At 44.1% G+C, this 20,420-nt stretch overlaps 1 protein-coding gene across 4 annotated transcripts in view; it reads left to right on the forward strand.

Annotated features, from left to right (window-relative positions):
• Nucleotides 1-20,420, forward strand: part of SHLD2 (shieldin complex subunit 2) — a 47,606-nt gene that overhangs the window by 18,065 nt on the left and 9,121 nt on the right. For 2 of the 4 annotated variants that reach the window (XM_081329732.1, XM_081329733.1), the window contains exons 2-7: nt 7,100-9,394; nt 11,442-11,549; nt 12,726-12,920; nt 14,861-14,995; nt 16,370-16,576; nt 18,039-18,273. In XM_081329732.1, the coding sequence (XP_081185858.1) occupies nt 7,954-9,394; nt 11,442-11,549; nt 12,726-12,920; nt 14,861-14,995; nt 16,370-16,576; nt 18,039-18,273 (2,321 nt within the window). In that variant the 5' untranslated portion in view covers nt 7,100-7,953. The remainder of the gene's footprint in view (nt 1-7,099; nt 9,395-11,441; nt 11,550-12,725; nt 12,921-14,860; nt 14,996-16,369; nt 16,577-18,038; nt 18,274-20,420) is intronic. The other 2 variants (XR_014026710.1, XR_014026711.1) reach the window with 1 other exon arrangement.

Raw genomic sequence — 20,420 nt, forward strand, 5'->3', positions numbered from 1 at the left:
GACTAAACTTACTGTTATGCCTACTTCAAACTAATTTTTTTTAGAGTTTGAAGTAGGGGACGCGGTGGCTCAGTGGGTTAGGACGCTGAGCTTGTCGATCAGATGGTCGGCAGTTTGGCGGGTCGAATCCCGAGTGCCGTGTAGCAGAGTGAGCGCCTGTTACTCGTCCCAGCTTCTGCCAACCTAGCAGTTCGAAAGCACGTAAAAAATGCAAGTAGAAAAATAGGGACCACTCCGGTGGGAAGGTAACAGCGTTCCGTGCGCCTTTGGCGTCTAGTCATGCCGGCCACATGACCACGGAGACGTCCTCGGACGAGCGCTGGCTCTTTGGCTTTGAAACGGAGATGAGCACCGGCCCCTAGAGTCGGAAACGACTAGCACGCACGTGCGGGGGGACCTTGACCTTTAACCTTTAACAATAAGTTTCGTTGGTTTTTTGTTTTGTTTTTTGCCTTAGAACAGAGGTCCCCAACCTTTTGGGCACCAGGGACCGGTTCCGTGGAGAGAGGTTTTTCCGTGGATCGGAGGGGGGCGGGCTGGTTTTGTGTGCTGTCTGCATCCCGCGGATGGGGCTTTGCTTGTTTGTGCGGACCGGTTGCTGGCATGCCGCGGCCCAGTACTGGTCCACGGACCGGAGGTTGGGGACCCCTGCCTTAGAATGATCAGAAACCATAGTACTGATTTTGATCGTTATGCAGTTTGAGAACTGCATAGAGGTGATGTGGGCACTCTCCAATAACGGGGTCTCTAGATGCCCATCCTTGTGCAAGCTCCTCCCTATTTTCACCCCGTTCTTCATCTAGTTTGGCCATAAGGATCCCAACTCTGGTTTTTCCTGGCCTGGTTCAGCCAACATTGTTCTGGTTTGTCTGCTGTTTACAAAACCAAAGAATGTTTTAGCAACGGACACTGTTGCTGGACAGTTGCTGTTTGAAATTAGGTCCAAAATATTTCCCCTCTCCCAACCTGGATGAACCTATATAGGATCCTACTGGGAGTTGGAGTTTGAGCACATATTCTGCTCCGCCATCGGCTTTATGAACCTAAAGAGATCCTGAGATCTTCAGTAGAACATGAGCTGTCAGCATGATCCTTATCGAAGACTCAGATTAATTTCAGAGTTTTGAGAAGTCGCAGGTCAAGCTTACAAGGTCGAGTGAAAAGCCACCCAGTTTGCAAATTTGGATTACATTATATACCTAAAATTATATATATATATTTTGCAAAATTCTGATTTTAAACTAGGAGAAGGGAAGTGTAGATTCAGAGCGGCGGCAACTGGTCTGGCACCTATGTCTTCTAGGAAAAAAACACGCTGGTCACGTTTTTTTTTAATTTCTTTTATTATTTATAGAGTGGCTTTATCGATGGTACTTGTAAGCCAGCTTGAAGAGAACTGTTTGGAATAGTTTGAATCTGTGAGAGAGTTCAATTGTTTCTTGTTTCTGAGTTTCTGGCTATTCCATTTATGGATAAAAATAAACAAATGACAACCAACTTGTCAAAGACATTAAGCTTTGGATGGATCTTATCTCTTGAGCAGATGCAGGGCCACAATTATAATTCAAGAAAGAAATGCAGGTGAATGATATCCCCAAGCTTGACTTCAACAGTCATAATCTTCAAAGCTCTTTTGAAGTTGCAGAGTCGGACAGTGGACCAAACCCTACTTACTTTGTTCCCTTTTCTTTCTTTCTAATAAACGTACTAAGCAGACGGGGCACGTTTAAAGGTAGCGGTTATCGAGTTATTGATAATTCTAGTGGTCATTATTCAGTGTTGTTTTTCGATTAGCGGTGGTCTGTCCCGGGACAAATTTGTGCCGAATCTGAGAAGCTGCATTTGATCCCTTCCCCTCAAATCTAGGTATGGAAAAATTTAAAATGGTGATGTTCCTCATGCAGAAGACCAGAACTAACAACTGCCACCGTGACGCAGTCATCCTCTTTCTTCACGAGGGTCAGGGATAAATCCTATCTGGAATATAATCAGCATTCACACAAAACAGCAGTCTGATTAATATTTGGCAAGGTGGGCACAGTTGGGTTGTGTTACTCAAGAAGTATTATTTGGCAGCTCTCAAAAGACACGTCTTTTCTTTTTCTGTGCCTGTCCTATGGGACAGCCTTCGCACTGATTGAGCCTTTCAGAAGACGCTCAAGACTTGGGTTGGTTTCCGCTGGGCCAGGGGTAGGCAACCTTGGCTCTTTTAGGACTCGTGGACTTCAACTCCCAGAATTCCTGAGCCAGCCACGCTGAGGGGAAAGGGAGAGGTTTCCAAGCTGAGCCATGCTGGCTCAGGAATTCTGGGAGTTGAAGTCCACGAGTCATGGAAGGGACCATCGTTCCCCCACGCTGGCTGAGGAACTCTGGGAGTTGAAGTCCGCAAGTCATGAAGGGGCCATAGTTCCCCCACGCTGGCTCAGGAATTCTGGGAGTTGAAGTCCGCAAGTCATGAAGGGGCCATAGTTCCCCCACGCTGGCTCAGGAATTCTGGGAGCTGAAGTCCGCAAGTCATGAGGGGCCCATAGTTCCCCCACGCTGGCTGAGGAATTCTGGGAGCTGAAGTCCACAAGTTATGAAGGGGCCATAGTTCCCCCACGCTGGCTGAGAGTCCACAAGTCATGAAGGGGCCATAGTTCCCCCACGCTGGCTCAGGAATTCTGGGAGTTGAAGTCCGCAAGTCATGAAGGGGCCATAGTTCCCCCACGCTGGCTCAGGAATTCTGGGAGCTGAAGTCCGCAAGTCATGAGGGGCCCATAGTTCCCCCACGCTGGCTGAGGAATTCTGGGAGCTGAAGTCCACAAGTTATGAAGGGGCCATAGTTCCCCCACGCTGGCTGAGAGTCCACAAGTCATGAAGGGGCCATAGTTCCCCCACGCTGGCTCAGGAATTCTGGGAGTTGAAGTCCGCAAGTCATGAAGGGGCCATAGTTCCCCCACGCTGGCTCAGGAATTCTGGGAGCTGAAGTCCGCAAGTCATGAGGGGCCCATAGTTCCCCCACGCTGGCTGAGGAATTCTGGGAGCTGAAGTCCACAAGTTATGAAGGGGCCATAGTTCCCCCACGCTGGCTGAGAGTCCACAAGTCATGAAGGGGCCATAGTTCCCCCACGCTGGCTCAGGAATTCTGGGAGTTGAAGTCCGCAAGTCATGAAGGGGCCATAGTTCCCCCACGCTGGCTCAGGAATTCTGGGAGCTGAAGTCCGCAAGTCATGAGGGGCCCATAGTTCCCCCACGCTGGCTGAGGAATTCTGGGAGCTGAAGTCCACAAGTTATGAAGGGGCCATAGTTCCCCCACGCTGGCTCAGGAATTCTGGGAGTTGAAGTCCACAAGTCATGAGGAGGCCATAGTTCCCCCACGCTGGCTCAGGAATTCTGGGAGTTGAAGTCCGCAAGTCATGAAGGGGCCATAGTTCCCCCACGCTGGCTGAGGAATTCTGGGAGTTGAAGTCCACAAGTTATGAAGGGGCCATAGTTCCCCCACGCTGGCTGAGAGTCCACAAGTCATGAAGGGGCCATAGTTCCCCCACACTGGCTAAGGAAATCTGGGAGTTGAAGTCCACGAGTCATAAAAGAGCCAAGGTTGCCTACCCCTGCCCCTGGCCACTGGGTTGGGAGATCCTTACTGAATTAATTCATCTAGTTGCCCTACTCAGTTCATGACTTAGGATTCATCATCCATAATGGTAATAACTAATACAGGCTGGACAATAAAGAATATTTTTAAAAATGCCATTCAGAACAAAAACATTCCTGTGCAATGAATGGTTTTGGATAACTAGGTAGGTCTACTCTAGCTTAACGGGAGAGGACTCGGAACGATACGATAACTGTCATCTAGAACTTGAGGGGTTGTCACAGAGAAGCGGGGGGGGGGTGATCAATCTAGTCTCCCAAAACATCCGAAGGCAGGACAAGAAGCAAGGAGAGAAGCAACCTAGAACTAAGGAGAAATTTCCTGACAGTGAGAACAATCAACCAGTGGAACAACCTGCCTCCAGAAGCTGTGGGATGCTCCATCCCTGGAGAGTTTTAAGAAGAAGAGATTGGACAGCCATTTGTCCGGAAGGGGATAGGGTTTCCTGTTTGAGCAGGGGGTTGGACTAGAAGACCTCCAAGGTCTTTTCCAAGCTTGTTGTTCTATGTTAAATAACTTCCATAAGTTCAATGGGGGATTTTTTTTTTAACCAGCCAGGAGCGTTCCACCTTGTAGGGGTAGACCCATATATGGCCCCCATTTTTTCCCGTGTCTAGGGCAGCATAAGTGGGGAAGCACCTAAAAGTAGTAGCGGGTCAGGTCAGAGGAGAACAAAATTGACAGAAAATGGCCGCCTATGATTTTCATTTGCTTGCCTTTTTGCTCCATATGTGTTCTTCGAGTAACCTTCCACATTTCGCTGTGCAATTTCAAGCTTTCCCACAGTCCCAATCAATAAATAAATGCTAACTGGGCATTCTGAAGTTTTGAGAACATTAGAAATTTACCAAATCTCAAATAAAATATCCCCCTTTTTACCAGTAATTCTAATTTATATATGAACCAGGATGGACTGGAATTTCTTCTTTTTCTTCTGAAATATTTACTTTTGTTATTTTTTTTACTTTTGAACCCTCCCCACAGATAGCAAATTCCATTTTGCTGATAGTAGGTCAATGCCTAAAATTTCATCATATCTCTTGTTAAACATAGCATAACCTTTCATCTGTGCTTGGCTATTACTGATACACAGCTGTTTATGGAATTTTCCCAGAGTTATAATGCAGAATAAACATGTCTGAAATCAGTCAAACCCACTTAACTTCTACAGATTTTATTTTAATATTTAAGTATTAATATTGTTGGCTAAAACTATTCTTCTTTGAACTTTTAAGACTTTCTCACTTTTTCTTTGCTTGATCCTTGAACTTCTACAGATTTTATTTAAATATTTAAGCATTAATATTCTTGGCTAAAACTATTCTTCTTTGAACTTTAAGAGTTTCTCACTTTTTCTTTGCTCGATCCTTGAATTCTCGTGTATTAATTCCATCCTTGGTTTATTTGGTTCTGTTAATCTACCAGTGTTCGTAGTGATTTCATTTTGTACTTTGCTGTGCTGAAAAAGGTTGGAAGTCAATACCTTATTTATTTATTTTTCTTCCCTGTTACCTCACACTTTTCTTTTCCCTTTTTTCCCATTCCCCAACTACCTTACTACCTTTACTTTTGTTTGCATGATACAGTATGATAATCTCAATAAATGAATGGAAAAATCAATAGAATAGGGAGGGCGGTTGCATAGTTTTCAGAATTTTGTTCAAGATTGCTTGTAACTGACCAAGGTTTTGCCACCAGATGGTCTTTGTTGGGACCCGTAGGTTTCCATAAGTCACCTTCCATTCTTACCTCTTCTGGTGTCAACGCTGCTAACATCGGACGTCCTTCCTTTGACAACAGATGGAGATGCAGCCTTTTTCATTCCTATGCTTTACTTTTAGAATTAGACAGTACTGGGAGAGGAATGGGATGGGGGTTGGTTAGATATAACAATATTGTAATAGCGTGTGAAAGCAGGGGCTTTTGAAATAAGAGATGATAAGAAATGGCCGGGTTGGAGAACAGGAGGGAAAGCCTGCATTTCATACTAATTGGAGAATGTGATTTATGACTGTTAAATTGGAGGAGGGAATTGTGCTTTACTACTATGTGCTCAAGGGAGCAGGATTCAGATTTTGGCTTCTACCGTGTACGTGCCGATGCCATGCTACTCGAATAAAGATTCTTTAAGGTAAACAATGCCTCGAAGTTCTTTGAAGAGTTTCATCTGTCGGAACCAGGACATCTAGCTTATTACTGTACTTCCTATATAGTAATAAAATATTCTAGGCAACAGTGTCTATGGAGATTCTCAAGCATCCAGGTCATGTTTGTCCCAAAGGTCATTTTCCCCCCCGAAATCATACCATTCAGTCATTTAGCAAAGAAAGACTCCTGGCCGTTTGTTTTTGCCAAGAGTATACTTTACTGAAGCTTAAATGGTTACAGAAGTAACGTAAGCTGAATCTGACCTTTTCCAGTGCAAACAACACAAGGAAAGTTCCCAATATTGCTCTCTTCCATCTTTTTCGCCTCCATTTATTTAATGACTATGAGCAGTTTTGAGAAAGGCCTGCTGGAAACCCTTAAACTTTTTTTATTATTATTATTAAAGGTAAAGGTTCCCCCGCACATGCGTGCTAGTCGTTTCCGACTCTAGGGGCCGGTGCTCATCTCCGTTTCAAAGCCGAAGAGCCAGCGCTTGTCCGAGGACGTCTCCGTGGTCATGTGGCCGGCATGACTAGACGCCAAAGGCGCACGGAACGCTGTTACCTTCCCACCGTAGCAGTCCCTATTATTGAACTTGCATTTTTACATGCTTTCGAGCTGCTAGGTTGGCAGAAGCTGGGACGAGTAACAGCCGCTCACTCTGTTACGCAACACTCGGGATTCGACCCGCCAAACTGCCGACCTTCTGATCGACAAGCTCAGCGTCCTAACCCACTGAGCTACCGCGTCCCTTTTTTATTATTATTATTATTATTATTATTATTATTATTATTATTATTATTATTATTATTATTTGCATGCAATTGTGTAGTGTGAATATAAAACACCGTTAGTTTGGATTTTTTTCCCATTATTTCCTTTTTTATATTTTATAAAAGCTGTTTACAAAAACAGAATTTTTTTTAAAAAAAGTGTTTCCAATGCCCAAAAGTTCAGGAAATTTTGCTTGAAACAATGATTATGATTTAAATTACCTTAAGAGGATTTATATCTTAGTGCTTTCCCTTGGAAATATAAGCTTCATGTTTAGGTCTTGAAATGGAAGATTAGTGATCAAGTTCTTCATTATGGTTATGTGATGCTGTAATTTTCTGCAGCTGGATTAAGTAAAAAAAATATATATGCATGCACATCTCGTGGAGTTCCTGAGGACATGGTGACCCCTAATGGTCAGATAAGCATCAACATTCAACATTTTTGCCTATATTGGGAAAGAAATTATTGTATGCTACTTTAGAAAGCAACTGGAAATTGTTATTAAAATGCTTAATGGGCTTTTTGTATGTTTTTCAGTTCTTTGCAATAGAACAAACCCGAGATGATGGGTTCCTGACGTCCAAGCTCTACCAAAGTATATTTTGCCATAATATTCCAAAATTGCTGATGCAAAAAAAATCAACTTTTGGCCCTTTATAACATAACACAAAGCTTGAAGATTCCAGTAGGGTGAAAAATGGTCTATCTCATTTCAACAGAGAGATCTAATTTTGGAAATTTTCATCTTTGACTTTTTCCTTTCATGGTATTGAACAAAATTGGGTATTTTACCATTTTTAAAAACAACAAAGTTTCAGTGTATCATTGTGTATGCTTTTGAAAAATATCACCTTTTTCTTTGTCTATACCAGACATGTCAAACTTGTCACGTCGCGCAACGTATCGGAGCCTCTTCGCCATTGCTGGCAATGGGGTGGGCACGGCTTCCGGATGATGAGTCCGGCCCGCGGGCCCGCAGTTTGACACCCCTGCGTCAGTGTTTTAGTTGGAGCTTTTGACAGTAAATTGGATAAAAAGGTAGAATGACTGTTGAACTGTCTTGTGCTCTGAGATTTTTTAAATGTAAAGTATAACATAAAATTAATTTTTAAATACAGAGAATATGAACTCCAGAAGGAGTATTTTTAATCCATTGATGAAATCAATTTTGAGTATTTGTGTGAAAATATCGTGCATTTTCCAAAACTCCACGGATGGAATGTGTTCCTTGAATATTTTATGACAGACTAGCACCACAGCCCTTGAATGAATTGTTTGGAAAGCTGTGAATGAGTGAAGATTATGTTTTAGGCACCATTTATAAAATGAAGTGTTGTGTACATCACATGATACATTCTTCCCCATAATCCAAAAACTGCAAGGAAAACAAAATGTCCAGAAGGCCTCAAATTCACATGTTCTTTGGTGCACCCCTTCTTTCAAGTGCTCCAAGGAAAACTAAAGAAGAAAATGGTTCTTTGGCTAATGAGAAGCCATGGAGAGAATTACACCTTTCATTTACCAAGGACACTTTTAACCTTTGTAGCACAGACTTCAGGTCTCTGGGCCGTGAGACCTCAAATGATGCAGTTTTGGTTGTCAATTCCAAAGATCACTTCCCAGTAAACGTTGGAGAAAGAGGTGGCTCAGTTGATGCTTTTATGACCGATTGCCCAACATCTGTTGGATGTGTCAAATCCGTCAGCAGTAAAAAGAAGGTCCTGTGTGAGTCACCTGACACTGGTTGTTCTGTCGGTTGTGATATTAGCCGAGGGAACCAGAAAAAGCATCGTGTGTCTCAACAAAGCAAAAAGGATTCGATCGAAGGAAATGCTAGTTATGCGATACGTAACCGTCTTGATACTTCTCCCTCGGTTTTGGAGGTGAAGGACTTTAAAAAATGTGTGGTAGATAATCACAGTCCATCTGATCTTCAGGGTGAACCTCAGGGTGAAAATCTATTCCTGAAGCAGTGTCTGAAAAGGTGTTCACAAAAAGCCAGTGAATCGAAACCTGGAAGCCTGCTAGATGCACCTTCAAATCTTGACATATCAACAGACAATGAATTCCTCAGTATTCTGACTTTAAACCAAGTCGCTCTCAATTCAGGACAGTATGCTGTGGAACTGAATGAAATGCAAAATAAACCTATAGCAGGGGAAGGAGTAGAATTGGCCCTACCTTGTAGGGAAGACGGAGCAGATGGAGAACCTCTAGTTAAATTAAATGAAGGCGGTGATAGGGCTGCTAAGAAAGCTGACATAAACTGTGAAGCCAACTCTGATTGTTCCATTGAACTCTTTGATTCAGATGGCTCAAGTCAAGATCACTCAGATTTCAAAGGAAGTTGTCCTCTGTCTTCACCTCTTCGTAATGGAGGACGGGACCTTAAACCCCAACAGAAAAGACAGCTGGGTTCTCCAGAAGATCACCACGCTGAAAGACCTCAAGAGTCTGAAGATCATGTGACTACTTCTCCTTTCACCATTGGGTCTCGGCAGCTATCCAAAAGAATCAAATTAGCATGTTCTCCTGTTCACCCGGTTAAAAAAACTGAAAAAATGTGGTTCCCAGGAATTGGGAAAGCTCGGAAGCAGCTGTCATTGCTTAAGGATTGTGTTGAGAAAAGCTGGAAGTACTCCGTCTTGGTTGTTGTGCTACATCCTTGTCATATCAAAGAAATCAAGATAGGAAGTAATTCATCCTCCAGAGTCCCTGTAGCCACAATTGTGGTTGCTGATCAATCAGAAGTGCGACAGAAGGTTGCGTTGTGGAGAGCAGCTGCATTTTTATCACTTACGGTCTTTCCTGGAGACATCATACTGTGCACGGGTGAGTCGGTAAAACAGTTACGTTTCCATCTGTAAGAGGGATATTTAAATATGCTCAGTTTTCACAATTATGCTGTTTAAGCATAATCTTCCGTAAACTCTAAACATGGCCTGGAAATGTTTTGGCTGACATTGCTCCTTCGTGGTGCTGTAGCATTGTGAGGTCAGATACAGCCATGTCAGTATATTTAGAAGATGGGATTATCTAGTCCCTGGAAAACTGTGTCCTTCAATTATTGTTGCATTGATGGGCACATGATTATGCGCAGCACTGAGATCATACAAACAGACCCATTCCAGGGATGTTTCTGTTGACTTTCAGATGCCTGCTAGTATCTCTATATTTTTTGAGATCTCTTCCGGAAGCGCAGGTTTTTTAAAAAAAGTGGAAAATAAAAATATTCCCAGAACAGCACAGAACATGGGAGACAAAATGAGATATACGCCCATAGCTAGATGGAAATCCATGAAACGTTTGTGGAATTACATTGTGAATGTTCTTTCTTCCGCAGAAGCTGCCCCACCCTTTATTATTTCTTTTAATTGGCCTTAATTGAAGACCAATTTAAGCAAAAGCACCAGCTTTTTGGGTCACTTCCTTTTCCTTCTTTCTTTCCCCCATGTGTCCAAGGATTTTCCAGACCAGGATTTGAGAAAGCTCTTCCCTTGGATGTAGTTTCACTTTTAAGTTTGCAGTTTAAGTCTTATTTACAAGTTGCCAGGATAGCGAAATGGAAATCTATTGCTTTATGGCTGACTCTCTAAAGGTAAAGGTTCCCCCGCACATGCGTGCTAGTCATTTCCGACTCTAGGGGACGGCACTCATCTCCGTTTCAAAGCCGAAGAGCCAGCGCTTGTCCGAGGACATCTCCGTGGTCATGTGGCTGGCATGACTAGCACGGAACGCTGTTACCTTCCCACCGTAGTGGTCCCTATTTTTCTACTTGCATTTTTAGGTGCTTTCGAACTGCTAGGTTGGCAGAAGCTGGGAAGAGTAACAGGCGCTCGCTCTGTTACGCGGCACTTGGGATTCGACCCGCCAAACTGCCGACCCTCTGATCGACAAGCTCAGCGTCCTAACCCACTGAGCCACCGCGTCCCTTTTTGGCTGACTCTCTACAGCTAGCTAAAATGAGTTCCTGATTCTGTTTTTGAGAGTTTGCCCATAATGGGACGAGAAAGAAAGAATGGGCGTTTCTAATTCTCATAAACATGGATTGCTTAAATTCAGCCTATCCAATCTTTGTTATGAAAGGGATCCCCTTAAAATGGCACTGATAGTTAATTTTACTGGGGCCTGCTCTTGGTCTAATGGAAGGGTAAACGGTTTTGAAGGCCATTTTCCAACACCCTTGAACATTTGACACCTTTGCCCGGTTAAAATAGACCCATTCCATGTACATATCTGTTGACTTTAAGATGCCCTCTAGATTCTAGATGGTTTTGAGACCTCTTCCGTAAGTGCAAGTTAAAAAAAAGTACAAAATAAAAATATTCTGAAAACTGGACGGACAGTGGGGAATGAAATGAGTTATGTGCCCAAAAAACTAAATGGCATCACGGCGAGTGCGTTGTCAGAACCCATATATTACTGTGGGGGGGGGGAGAGAATCTTATTTTATTTCTATTTTCTTTTTATTCATTACTACGGCTTCTGCCAATCTCCTGAAGGGGAAGGGGGGACGACACTGCGGGCTGTCTCTTTGTTTCTTTCGCTACAATGTATCGTTTCCGCTACTCCTGCATACTTACTCTTTGAACTGTCTCTCCCTTGATGTTACGTTGGGGTGAAAAAGGAATGTGCCTCCGGCCATCTGGTTTATCTCCCGTTTCGGAAGGGAAGGTACGAAGACCCAACAACATTGATGCGAGCCTGGGAAACGGACTGTGTTATCAGCTCCTTTCCCACAGCAGACTTAACACCTGGGGATTGACCCGTTCAAACTGACCGGATGAACTATTGGGGTGGGGGTTTGCTTGGGGCTCTTTTAACCTATCGATCTGAGCGGGAAACACTTTCCATTGATCGATCTCCTTTTTTCTCGCAGATGTCGTCGTTTATGAGAACCGTTGGGCTGGAGAAACGAGGCTACAATCAACGTTTACGACCAAGCTGGTCAATCTTGGAAGCTGTTCAGCTATCGATCGGAAGGAAGGTGAGGATTGACCCACGCCATGCAGAGGAATTCTGGGAGTTGAAGTCCACGAGTCATAAAAGAGCCAAGGTTGCCTACCCCTGTAATCTAGTCCAATCCCCTGCTCAAGCAGGAAATAGGTGATGTTCCCTTGCTGATGGTGCTGCTTAAAATAATATCTGTTATCTCCGTTTAATAAAATTGTATCAGAGACATAGGGCTAAGTCCTACTTGCTAGTAATATTTGCCCACAGAAGAAATACACAACTTCCGTAGCCAAAGGTGAGCTGGTGCAGAATGCGGCCGCGCGAGTCGTGATGGGGGCTTCCCGATACTCCCATGTAACACCTCTTTTCCGCGATCTGCATTGGCTTCCAGTTGCCCTACGAGTGAGATTCAAGGTGCTGGTGATGACCTATAAAGCCCTAAATGGCATGGGTCCGGATTCCTTACGGGAGCACCTGCTGCCGGCGTCAACTTCCCTTCGTCCTGTGCGCTCCCACAGAGAAGGCCTCCTCAGGGTGCCGTCGGTCAGGGAGTGCTGGCTGGCGGCCCCCAGGGGGAGAGCATTCTCTGTGGGTGCACCAGCCCTTTGGAATCAATTGCCTGTTGAGCTCCCTATGGCTCCCGACCTTCGCTCTTTCCACTGTGACCTGAAGTCTTGGTTGTTTGAACAGGCCGGCCTGGCCTAAGGTTTTGGGGTTTTTTAACTATTTATTGTTTATTTTTTTATTTATTTTAATCCCATTTATATCCCGCCCTTCTCCGAAGACTCAGGGCGGCTTACAATTTAAAGCACAAACCAATGTGGTTAGCAATAGCCTTCATTCTATGTATATGCCTGCTTATTAGGGCTTTCGCCCCCCCCCCAGCGGCATTATTACAAAGTCAGCTTATTGCCCCCAACAATCTGGGTCCTCATTTTACCTACCTGGGAAGGATGGAAGGCTGAGTCAACCTTGAGCCTGGTGGGACTCGAACCTGCACTAATTGCAGGCAGCTGGTGTTACTTAAGGAGGCATTAGCCCACTGCTCCACCAAGGCTCAATTGTTAGGGCTAAATTAATTTAATTTTACTTTTAACTTTTGTATGTTGTATTTTAATTGCCCTGTACACTGCCCTGAGTCCTTCGGGAGAAGGGCGGTATAGAAATTCAATAAATAATAATAATTGTAACCCTCTTTTTAATTTCCAAGTTTCACATATAGTAGACAGTAATCATCTCCAGGATTTGCTGACCTACGTTTCTGCAAAGCACGCCCCTCTTCAAACTGTCCCTCCAAGGCAAAGGCAGCGTCTGGACCAGGTTCCGCACGTTCTTCTAAATCAGCTGAGACCGGATACTTTGGTGCATGCAGTGTTGAGAATCATCAACGTCACAGTGCTGACGGGTGAGTTGAGTCTCTCATCCTAGAACTTCTCGAAGTCCCCAAGTTTGGTCCGTGGCACGGCGGTGGAAAGGTGCCTTAGAGACCTGATGGCTGAGAGCTATGGATTTTGTAATTTCTTTTTTGTCCTGAATGCCTTCTCTGAGAAGAATACCAACCAATCACTTGGGTCCAGCTCTTTCTGAGGGAGATTATTCCTGTTGTTCCTACTCAGCGTGCAAATATCGCTTTCCAGGTCTATCTCAAGGAGAGGAAAAGGAGTAATAGCAGAGTAGCCTGTATCTGTAGTCCTGTTGATAAGAAGATCAGGAGTTGATTTGCAAGCAGCCAGTGTTTCCTTTTTGGCCAAACAAGCTTAGATTCTTGAGTGGTCATCTCATTTGACAACATCCTTTGCTGAGGATTGAAGCGATACTAGCGATATGAAGGAATTTGTGACTAGTGACAGCCTTTATTAACATTAATAATTAACTTCCTAGATAACGGAAGGAGAGACATTTTGTTTTTCATGAAATCAGAAGGTGCCCAGAATTATTGATTGTTTGGGGACCTTTTCATCTCTTGCTCGCCAAATTAACTGAAGTCATCTTCTTGCTTCTCAGTCCTAAATTGAGAGCCTTATAATAATGCAGCATTTCTGCCAGTCCTAAAGAAAAGGTATTAGTTACCAGTTAAACAGACTGAGAGTTTAATTATAAACATCCACCGGAATCCTTACGTTGAAATTTGCTGGTTTTGAAAATGTAGACTCTAGAACCCATTAATGAATTTTAAGAAAGTATAGCTACCTCTTCCCTCTACCTATTAAAGAAATCCAAAATGCCACTGTCAAGGGCCTTGAATCTCATTTCTTCAAGTACCATGTAAAAATCTTTTTTTTTTAACATGGAGTAATCAAAGCATTTTTTTAATGTAATACGAAGTCTTCGGGTGTAAGGGAAGGGGTTGTGAAACGCAAAACCTCTTAATCTAAAATAGTTCTTCATGCTATCGTACTCTGAATAAAATTACAGTGGTAGCTTGGTGTTCAGCTGCTTCAAAACAGGTTGAATTTGATACTTGACGCATTTTGAGGCGAAAATGTCCCGATACTCGTACTTTCTTTGGTACCCAGCATGCTGCAAAAGGAAGAGGGGACGGCTGCAGAGGGCAGAGGGACAGTTTGCCAAGATGGGAAGGTTGCTAATGTAGGAAGAAGGGGATGGACACAGAGGGCGGAAAGGAAGTTGGCCATCATGAAGCGGTTGCTGCAAAAAGAGGAAGGGAACAGCCATAGAGAGCGGGCAGGAAGAAGCCATGCTGGGAAGGTCACTGACATAGGAAAAGGGGGACAACTACAGAGGGCGGACAGGAAGTTGGCCATGGCGGCTAATGTAGGAAAGAGGGGGATGGCCACAGAGAGCAAACAGGAAGTTGGCCATTCTGAGACGGTTGCTTCAAAAAGAAGAGGGGAATGGCCATAGAGAGCGGGCAGGAAGAAGCCATGCTGGGAAGGTCACTCACATAGGAAAAAGGACAGATGGAAAGTTTTTCCCAGCCGAAACAAAGGGTCACGTGGCAAATCAGCTGGTTTGCTTGGCACTCATAGTTTTTAGTACCCCTCGTGCCTCCCAGAACCAATTAACATCGAGTACCGAGGCAGCACTGTATAGTACAGGGCTAGGCCACCTTGGCTCTTTTAGGACTCGTGGACTTCAACTCCCAGAATTCCTGAGCCAGCCACGCTGAGGGGAAAGGGAGAGGTTTCCAAGCTGAGCCAGGCTGGCTCAGGAATTCTGGGAGTTGAAGTCCACGAGTCATCAAAGAGCCAAGGTGGCCTACCCCTTAGTCAAACCACGTTCCCAGTGGCAAGACTTGGCCAGTCCTTACCAGGAAAGAAGGGCAGTTGACATCAGCCCACAAGGAAGCAAACCATATTTATTATTCCAGTTTTTCAACCTTAGAATCTGCGTGCAGTTTTAAAGAAGAAAACCAAAGAAAAATCATCTTAACGGTGGAACAAACCAAGGGTCAACCTTATGCCCTGGTCGTTTGGGGAGATGCAGCAGCCCAGCGCCTTCAGCTTCAAAGGAAAAAAGGTAAAACAATTCAATTAAAACAAGTCAATTCAAGTAAAACAAGTCAATTCAGTATTTTTTTAAAATAATTTTTGGTAGGTGACTGTATCGCCCAGCCGTGCAAGGAACAAGGAACGCAAGGCAATCCTCCTTTGTTTTAACATGAGTCAGCTTTTTGCCATCAGACTGTTCAAAGGAAGGCACACCAGACAGCGAAAAGTTCATTCGTGTTAAAACAACTCCCAGAATTTTAAACGACGACTCTCCTAGCTGGGATTTTATTTCAGTTCTTATTACTTAGTTCTTTTGTTTCATTTAACATTATTATGGCCACCCACTCCGACAGACTCTGTATTCTTAAGTGCAGGCCTGTAGATCCAGATGTACCCAAGATTAAGATACAGTTGGTCTAGGTCAGGAGTCTTCGAACTTGGCAACTTTAAGACTTGTGGACTTCAACTCCCAGAATTCTCCACCCAACACAAGGAAGTCATAAAGTCATAAAGTTACCCAGGGTGGAGATCCCTGGTCTAGGCTCTTAATTGGGACCGGAAGCCATAATACTGCTTCTTCTACAGCTTTACTTATTCCACACAAAAAGAGATTGCCCCAAGCTTTGTAGAATAGTATAAAGGTAAAAGGTAAAGGTTCCCCCGCACGTGCGTGCTAGTCGTTTCCAACTCTAGGGGCCGGTGCTCATCTCCGTTTCAAAGCCGAAGAGCCAGCGCTTGTCCGAGGACGTCTCCGTGGTCATGTGGCCGGCATGACTAGACGCCAAAGGCGCACGGAACGCTGTTACCTTCCCACTGTCGTGGTCCCTATTTTTCTACTTGCATTTTGACGTGCTTTCGAACTGCTAGGTTGGCAGAAGCTGGGACGAGTAACAGGCGCTCACTCTGTTACGCGGCACTCGGGATTCGACCCGCCAAACTGCCGACCATCTGATCGACAAGCTCAGCGTCCTAACCCACTGAGCCACCGCGTCCCTAGGGTAGAATAGTATACTATTGTTTAAAATAATGTTTTTAAGATGGGACAGGTTTTTGAGCCAATTGGTGCAGTGATTCAGGCACCAGACTGGAAGCCAGGAGACGGTGAGTTCTAGTCCTACCTTAGGCACTTGGGTTCTGTTGGGTCAGCCAGATACTTCTTCTCAGACCTGGGAAGAGAGCAATGCTAAACTACTTCTGAAAAATCCTTGCCAAGAAAACCACCAGGGCTCTTTCAGGCCATCTCCTGGTGTCAGACATGATTGAACGGGGGGGGGGGGGGAATGGGATTTCGAAGCTGACGTCTCCTTTATCATCAATTAATTTATCTCTGAAAGAAGCATAGAATGTTTTGTCCAAAGCTTCGGCGATATGAACGTTTTTTTCTTCTTCTTCTCCTTCCTAGCTCACATTTGGGAATTTAAGTATCTCTTTGTAAAACACAACCCTGTCTCTGGTGACCTGGAATTGCACACGACACCTTGGTCAGTCCTAGAGTGCCTTTTTGATGACGATAAAAGAGCGGTGGCCTTCCAAGAGAAGTTTGGAAGGAACGTCCAAGAGTCGATGAAGAAGACTACCCTGGCTTCCCATCTCGAAGAAAAAAGTTCTGGTGAGATCCTTACTCCTCCTTCAGGTTGAAGACACCCTGTGTCTTAATATAACACTTGAATACATTATATGGGCTAAATGTGATCAGACACATGATGAGGTTGTCTCTTTTTCACTTCCAAAGAGCATCACCTCTCAAAACCACACTCAGAACTCTTTGAAGAAAGTTCATAACTGACAGGGAACTGGATGGATAGGATGGGTCCTCAAGAACATCATCCTCTGTGCTCTGACTTGACACAGCAATGATATAATAAGAATTAACTCTTAATAACAACAACAACAATAAGTTGGAAGGGGCCTTGGAGGTCGTCTAGTCCAACCCCCTGCTCAGGCAGGAAACCCTCTACCATTTCAGACAAATATCTTTCCAGCCTCTGCTTAAAAAATTCCAGTGTTGGAGCATTCACAACTTCTGGAGGCAGGTAGTTCCACTGATTAATTGTTCTAACTGCCAGGAAATTTCTCTTTAGTATTAGATTGCTTCTCTCTTTGTTTAGTTTCCATCTGTTGCTTCTTCTCCTGCCTTCAGGTGCTTTGGAGAACAGGTTGACACCCCCCACACACACCTTCTTTGTGGCAACCCTTCAGATATTGGAAGACTGCTATCATGTCCCCCCTCGTCCTTCTCTTCATTAAACTAGCCATACCCAATTCCAGCAACCATTCTTTATATGTTTTAGCCTCCAGTCCCCCGATCATCTTTGTTGCTCTTCTCTGTACTCTTTCTAGAGTCTCAACATCTTTTTTTTTAATTTTAATTCCATTTATATCCCGCCCTTCTCCGAAGACTCAGGGCGGCTTACCTGTCAATGGGAATCAACTACAAAACAGAAAAAAGCCCAAGAAAAAAACATACATCCAACAGTAAGAACCACCACCACCACAACAAAAATAAATAAGACCCAAACATCCAACATTAAACATTTTTAAAAAAACACCAACATTCTGACTGGATGCTGAAAACAAAAATGAAAAAAAAACCCGTAATAAATTCCCTTCCCTTTGCCTAGGTAAAGGTAAAGGTTCCCCCGCACATGCGTGCTAGTCGTTTCCAACTCTAGGGGCCGGTGCTCATCTCCGTTTCCAAGCCGAAGAGCCAGCGCTTGTCCGAGGACGTCTCCGTGGTCATGTGGCCGGCATGACTAGATGCCAAAGGCGCACGGAACGCTGTAACCTTCCCACCGTAGTGGTCCCTATTTTTCTACTCGCATTTTTACGTGCTTTTGAACTGCTAGGATGGCAGAAGCTGGGACGCGTAACAGGCGCTCACTCTGTTACGTGGCACTCGGGATTCGACCCGCCAAACTGCCGACCTGATCAACAAGCTCAGCATCCTAACCCACTGAGCCACCGCGTCCCTTTACATAACGGGTCTGGAAATAGTGGTAAACTTTCTCATCCTTATTTAACAAGAGAAATGTATTCTGTAAACAAATATTTCGTTCTGGCGGCTTTTGTAGGCGTGATCGAAGTAAAGGGCTGCGTTTCAAAGCTGAGCTTCACGGATGCTTCCTTGTCCTACGGACAGCTGGTCTTTCACGCCGGGACACCCCTGGAGCACATATTCGCTTCTCTTCCTCTGATCACCTACAAGGGGTGCGCAAAATGCGGCTGTGAACTGCGGACAGACGATAACGCCATCTACCAACAGTGCCCTACTTGCTTGCCTTTGAACAAAGTCAAGATCTTCTACAGGTAAGCCAAAAAAAAAGAAAGAAAGAAAGAAAAGAAAAGCAGAAAATGAAAAACTAAAGTTGCCGCCAGCTTCCTGTTTAATATTTCGAACATTCTTTGTAGCTGCATTCGCCATGTGATTTCAAGAAAGTCGGGCAAAAATAGCCTTGTGAAGACTTGAGTGAATTACGTTCGCTATCTGAAATGGATTGAGCGGCTCGGAGGCTAATTCTGTCGTTCCGTTACTTTGCTACTGTTAAGCGTTTCTTCTTCTTTCCGTTTCTGGTTTTTTACTGTTGGAAGCCGACTAGGAGTCAGGCGGCAAATAAATTTAACCAATATATATATATAATGTGCAATCAGCCCAGGTTCGAATCTCAGAAGGGTATGGCTGACTGATGAAAACTAATAAGTTTGAAATGCATATCAGTCTCCCTTAATTCTTTGTTAGCAATTTAAAATTTACACAAATATGAGCTGTCACCGGTGTGACTACTGCCTGTCGATGGCCTTCAGGTTAGGCTGACACAGGAAATAAAGATTTGTCCCATGTTTGGGGCCTAGCAAGGTAATCTAATAGTTAACAAGCATTTGACATATACATATACATATACATACATACATACATACATACATACATACATATATATATATGTGTGTGTGTGTGTGTGTGTGTGTGTGTGTCATATGTTAACTCTTAGATTACCTTAAAGGTAAAGGTAAAGGTTCCCCCGCACATGCGTGCTAGTCGTTTCCAACTCTAGGGGCCGTTGCTCATCTCTGTTTCAAAGCCGAAGAGCCAGCGCTTGTCCGAGGACGTCTCCGTGGTCATGTGGCCGGCATGACTAGACGCCAAAGGCGCACGGAACGCTGTTACCTTCCCACCAGAGTGGTCCCTATTTTTCTACTTGCATTTTTACGTGCTTTCGAACTGCTAGGTTGGCAGAAGCTGGGACGAGTAACAGGCGCTCACTCTGCTACGCGGCACTCGGGATTCGACCCGCCAAACTGCCGACCTTCTGATCGACAAGCTCAGCGTCTTAACCCACTGAGCCACTGCGCCCCAAACATGGGGCAGATCTTTATTTCCTGTTTTCAGCCTTATCTCAAAGGCCATCGAACAGGCTGTAGTCACACCGGACAGTTCATATATTTGTGTAAATTACTTTGTTAGTAATTTACACAAATATATATATATATACATACACACACACACAGATATACACATACACATACATATACATATACACAGTACCTTTTTTGTAAAAGAAAAAGGTGCCGGAACTCACACATGTCATACAACCCGCCTTGCCTAGCCTACAAGGTTCTATCCAAAAATCGTGCCGGAACTCCGTTCTGAGCGTTCTATGAGAAAAAAAGCCCTGCATATACATATATACATACATACATACATATACATACATACATACATACATACACACATACACACATATATATATATATATATATATATATATATATATATATATATATATATATATATATATATATATATATATATATATATATATATATATATATATATATATATACACACACACACACATACATACACACATATATATACATATATATATATATATGCATACATACATATATACATGTATGTGTGTGTATATATATTTATTTATTTATTTATTTGTTTGTTTGTTTTTATAAACCGCCCTTCTCCCGAGGGACTCGGGGCGGTGTACAGAGGAAGGAAGGTATACAGATTGAACAATAAAAAACAATAGTAAAAACAAACTGGGACCCCAATTAAAGCTATCATGCCAGGCCGGACTGCTGGAACAGGAAAGTTTTTAAGTCGCGTCGGAAGGTGCGGAGGTCGGGGGCCATCCGGATTTCGGTTGGTAAGCTGTTCCAGAGGGCTGGCGCACCCACTGAGAATGCCCTCCCCCTGGGGGCCACCAGCCGACATTCCTTGAGCGGTGGCACCCTGAGGAGGCCCTCTCTGTGGGAGCGCACAGGACGGTGGGGTGCTGACATTGGCAGAAGGTGCTCCTGTAGGTAGTCCGGACCCATGCCATGTAGGGCTTTGTATGTCATTGTTAGCACCTTGAACTTCACACGGAAGGCAACCGGAAGCCAGTGCAGCGCACGGAGGAGAGGTGTGATATGGGAGTATCGGGAGGCCCCCAAAAGTG

This window comes from Vipera berus (genome assembly GCF_964194415.1).
Source record: "Vipera berus genome assembly, chromosome: 5".
Taxonomy (NCBI): Eukaryota; Metazoa; Chordata; class Lepidosauria; order Squamata; family Viperidae; genus Vipera; species Vipera berus.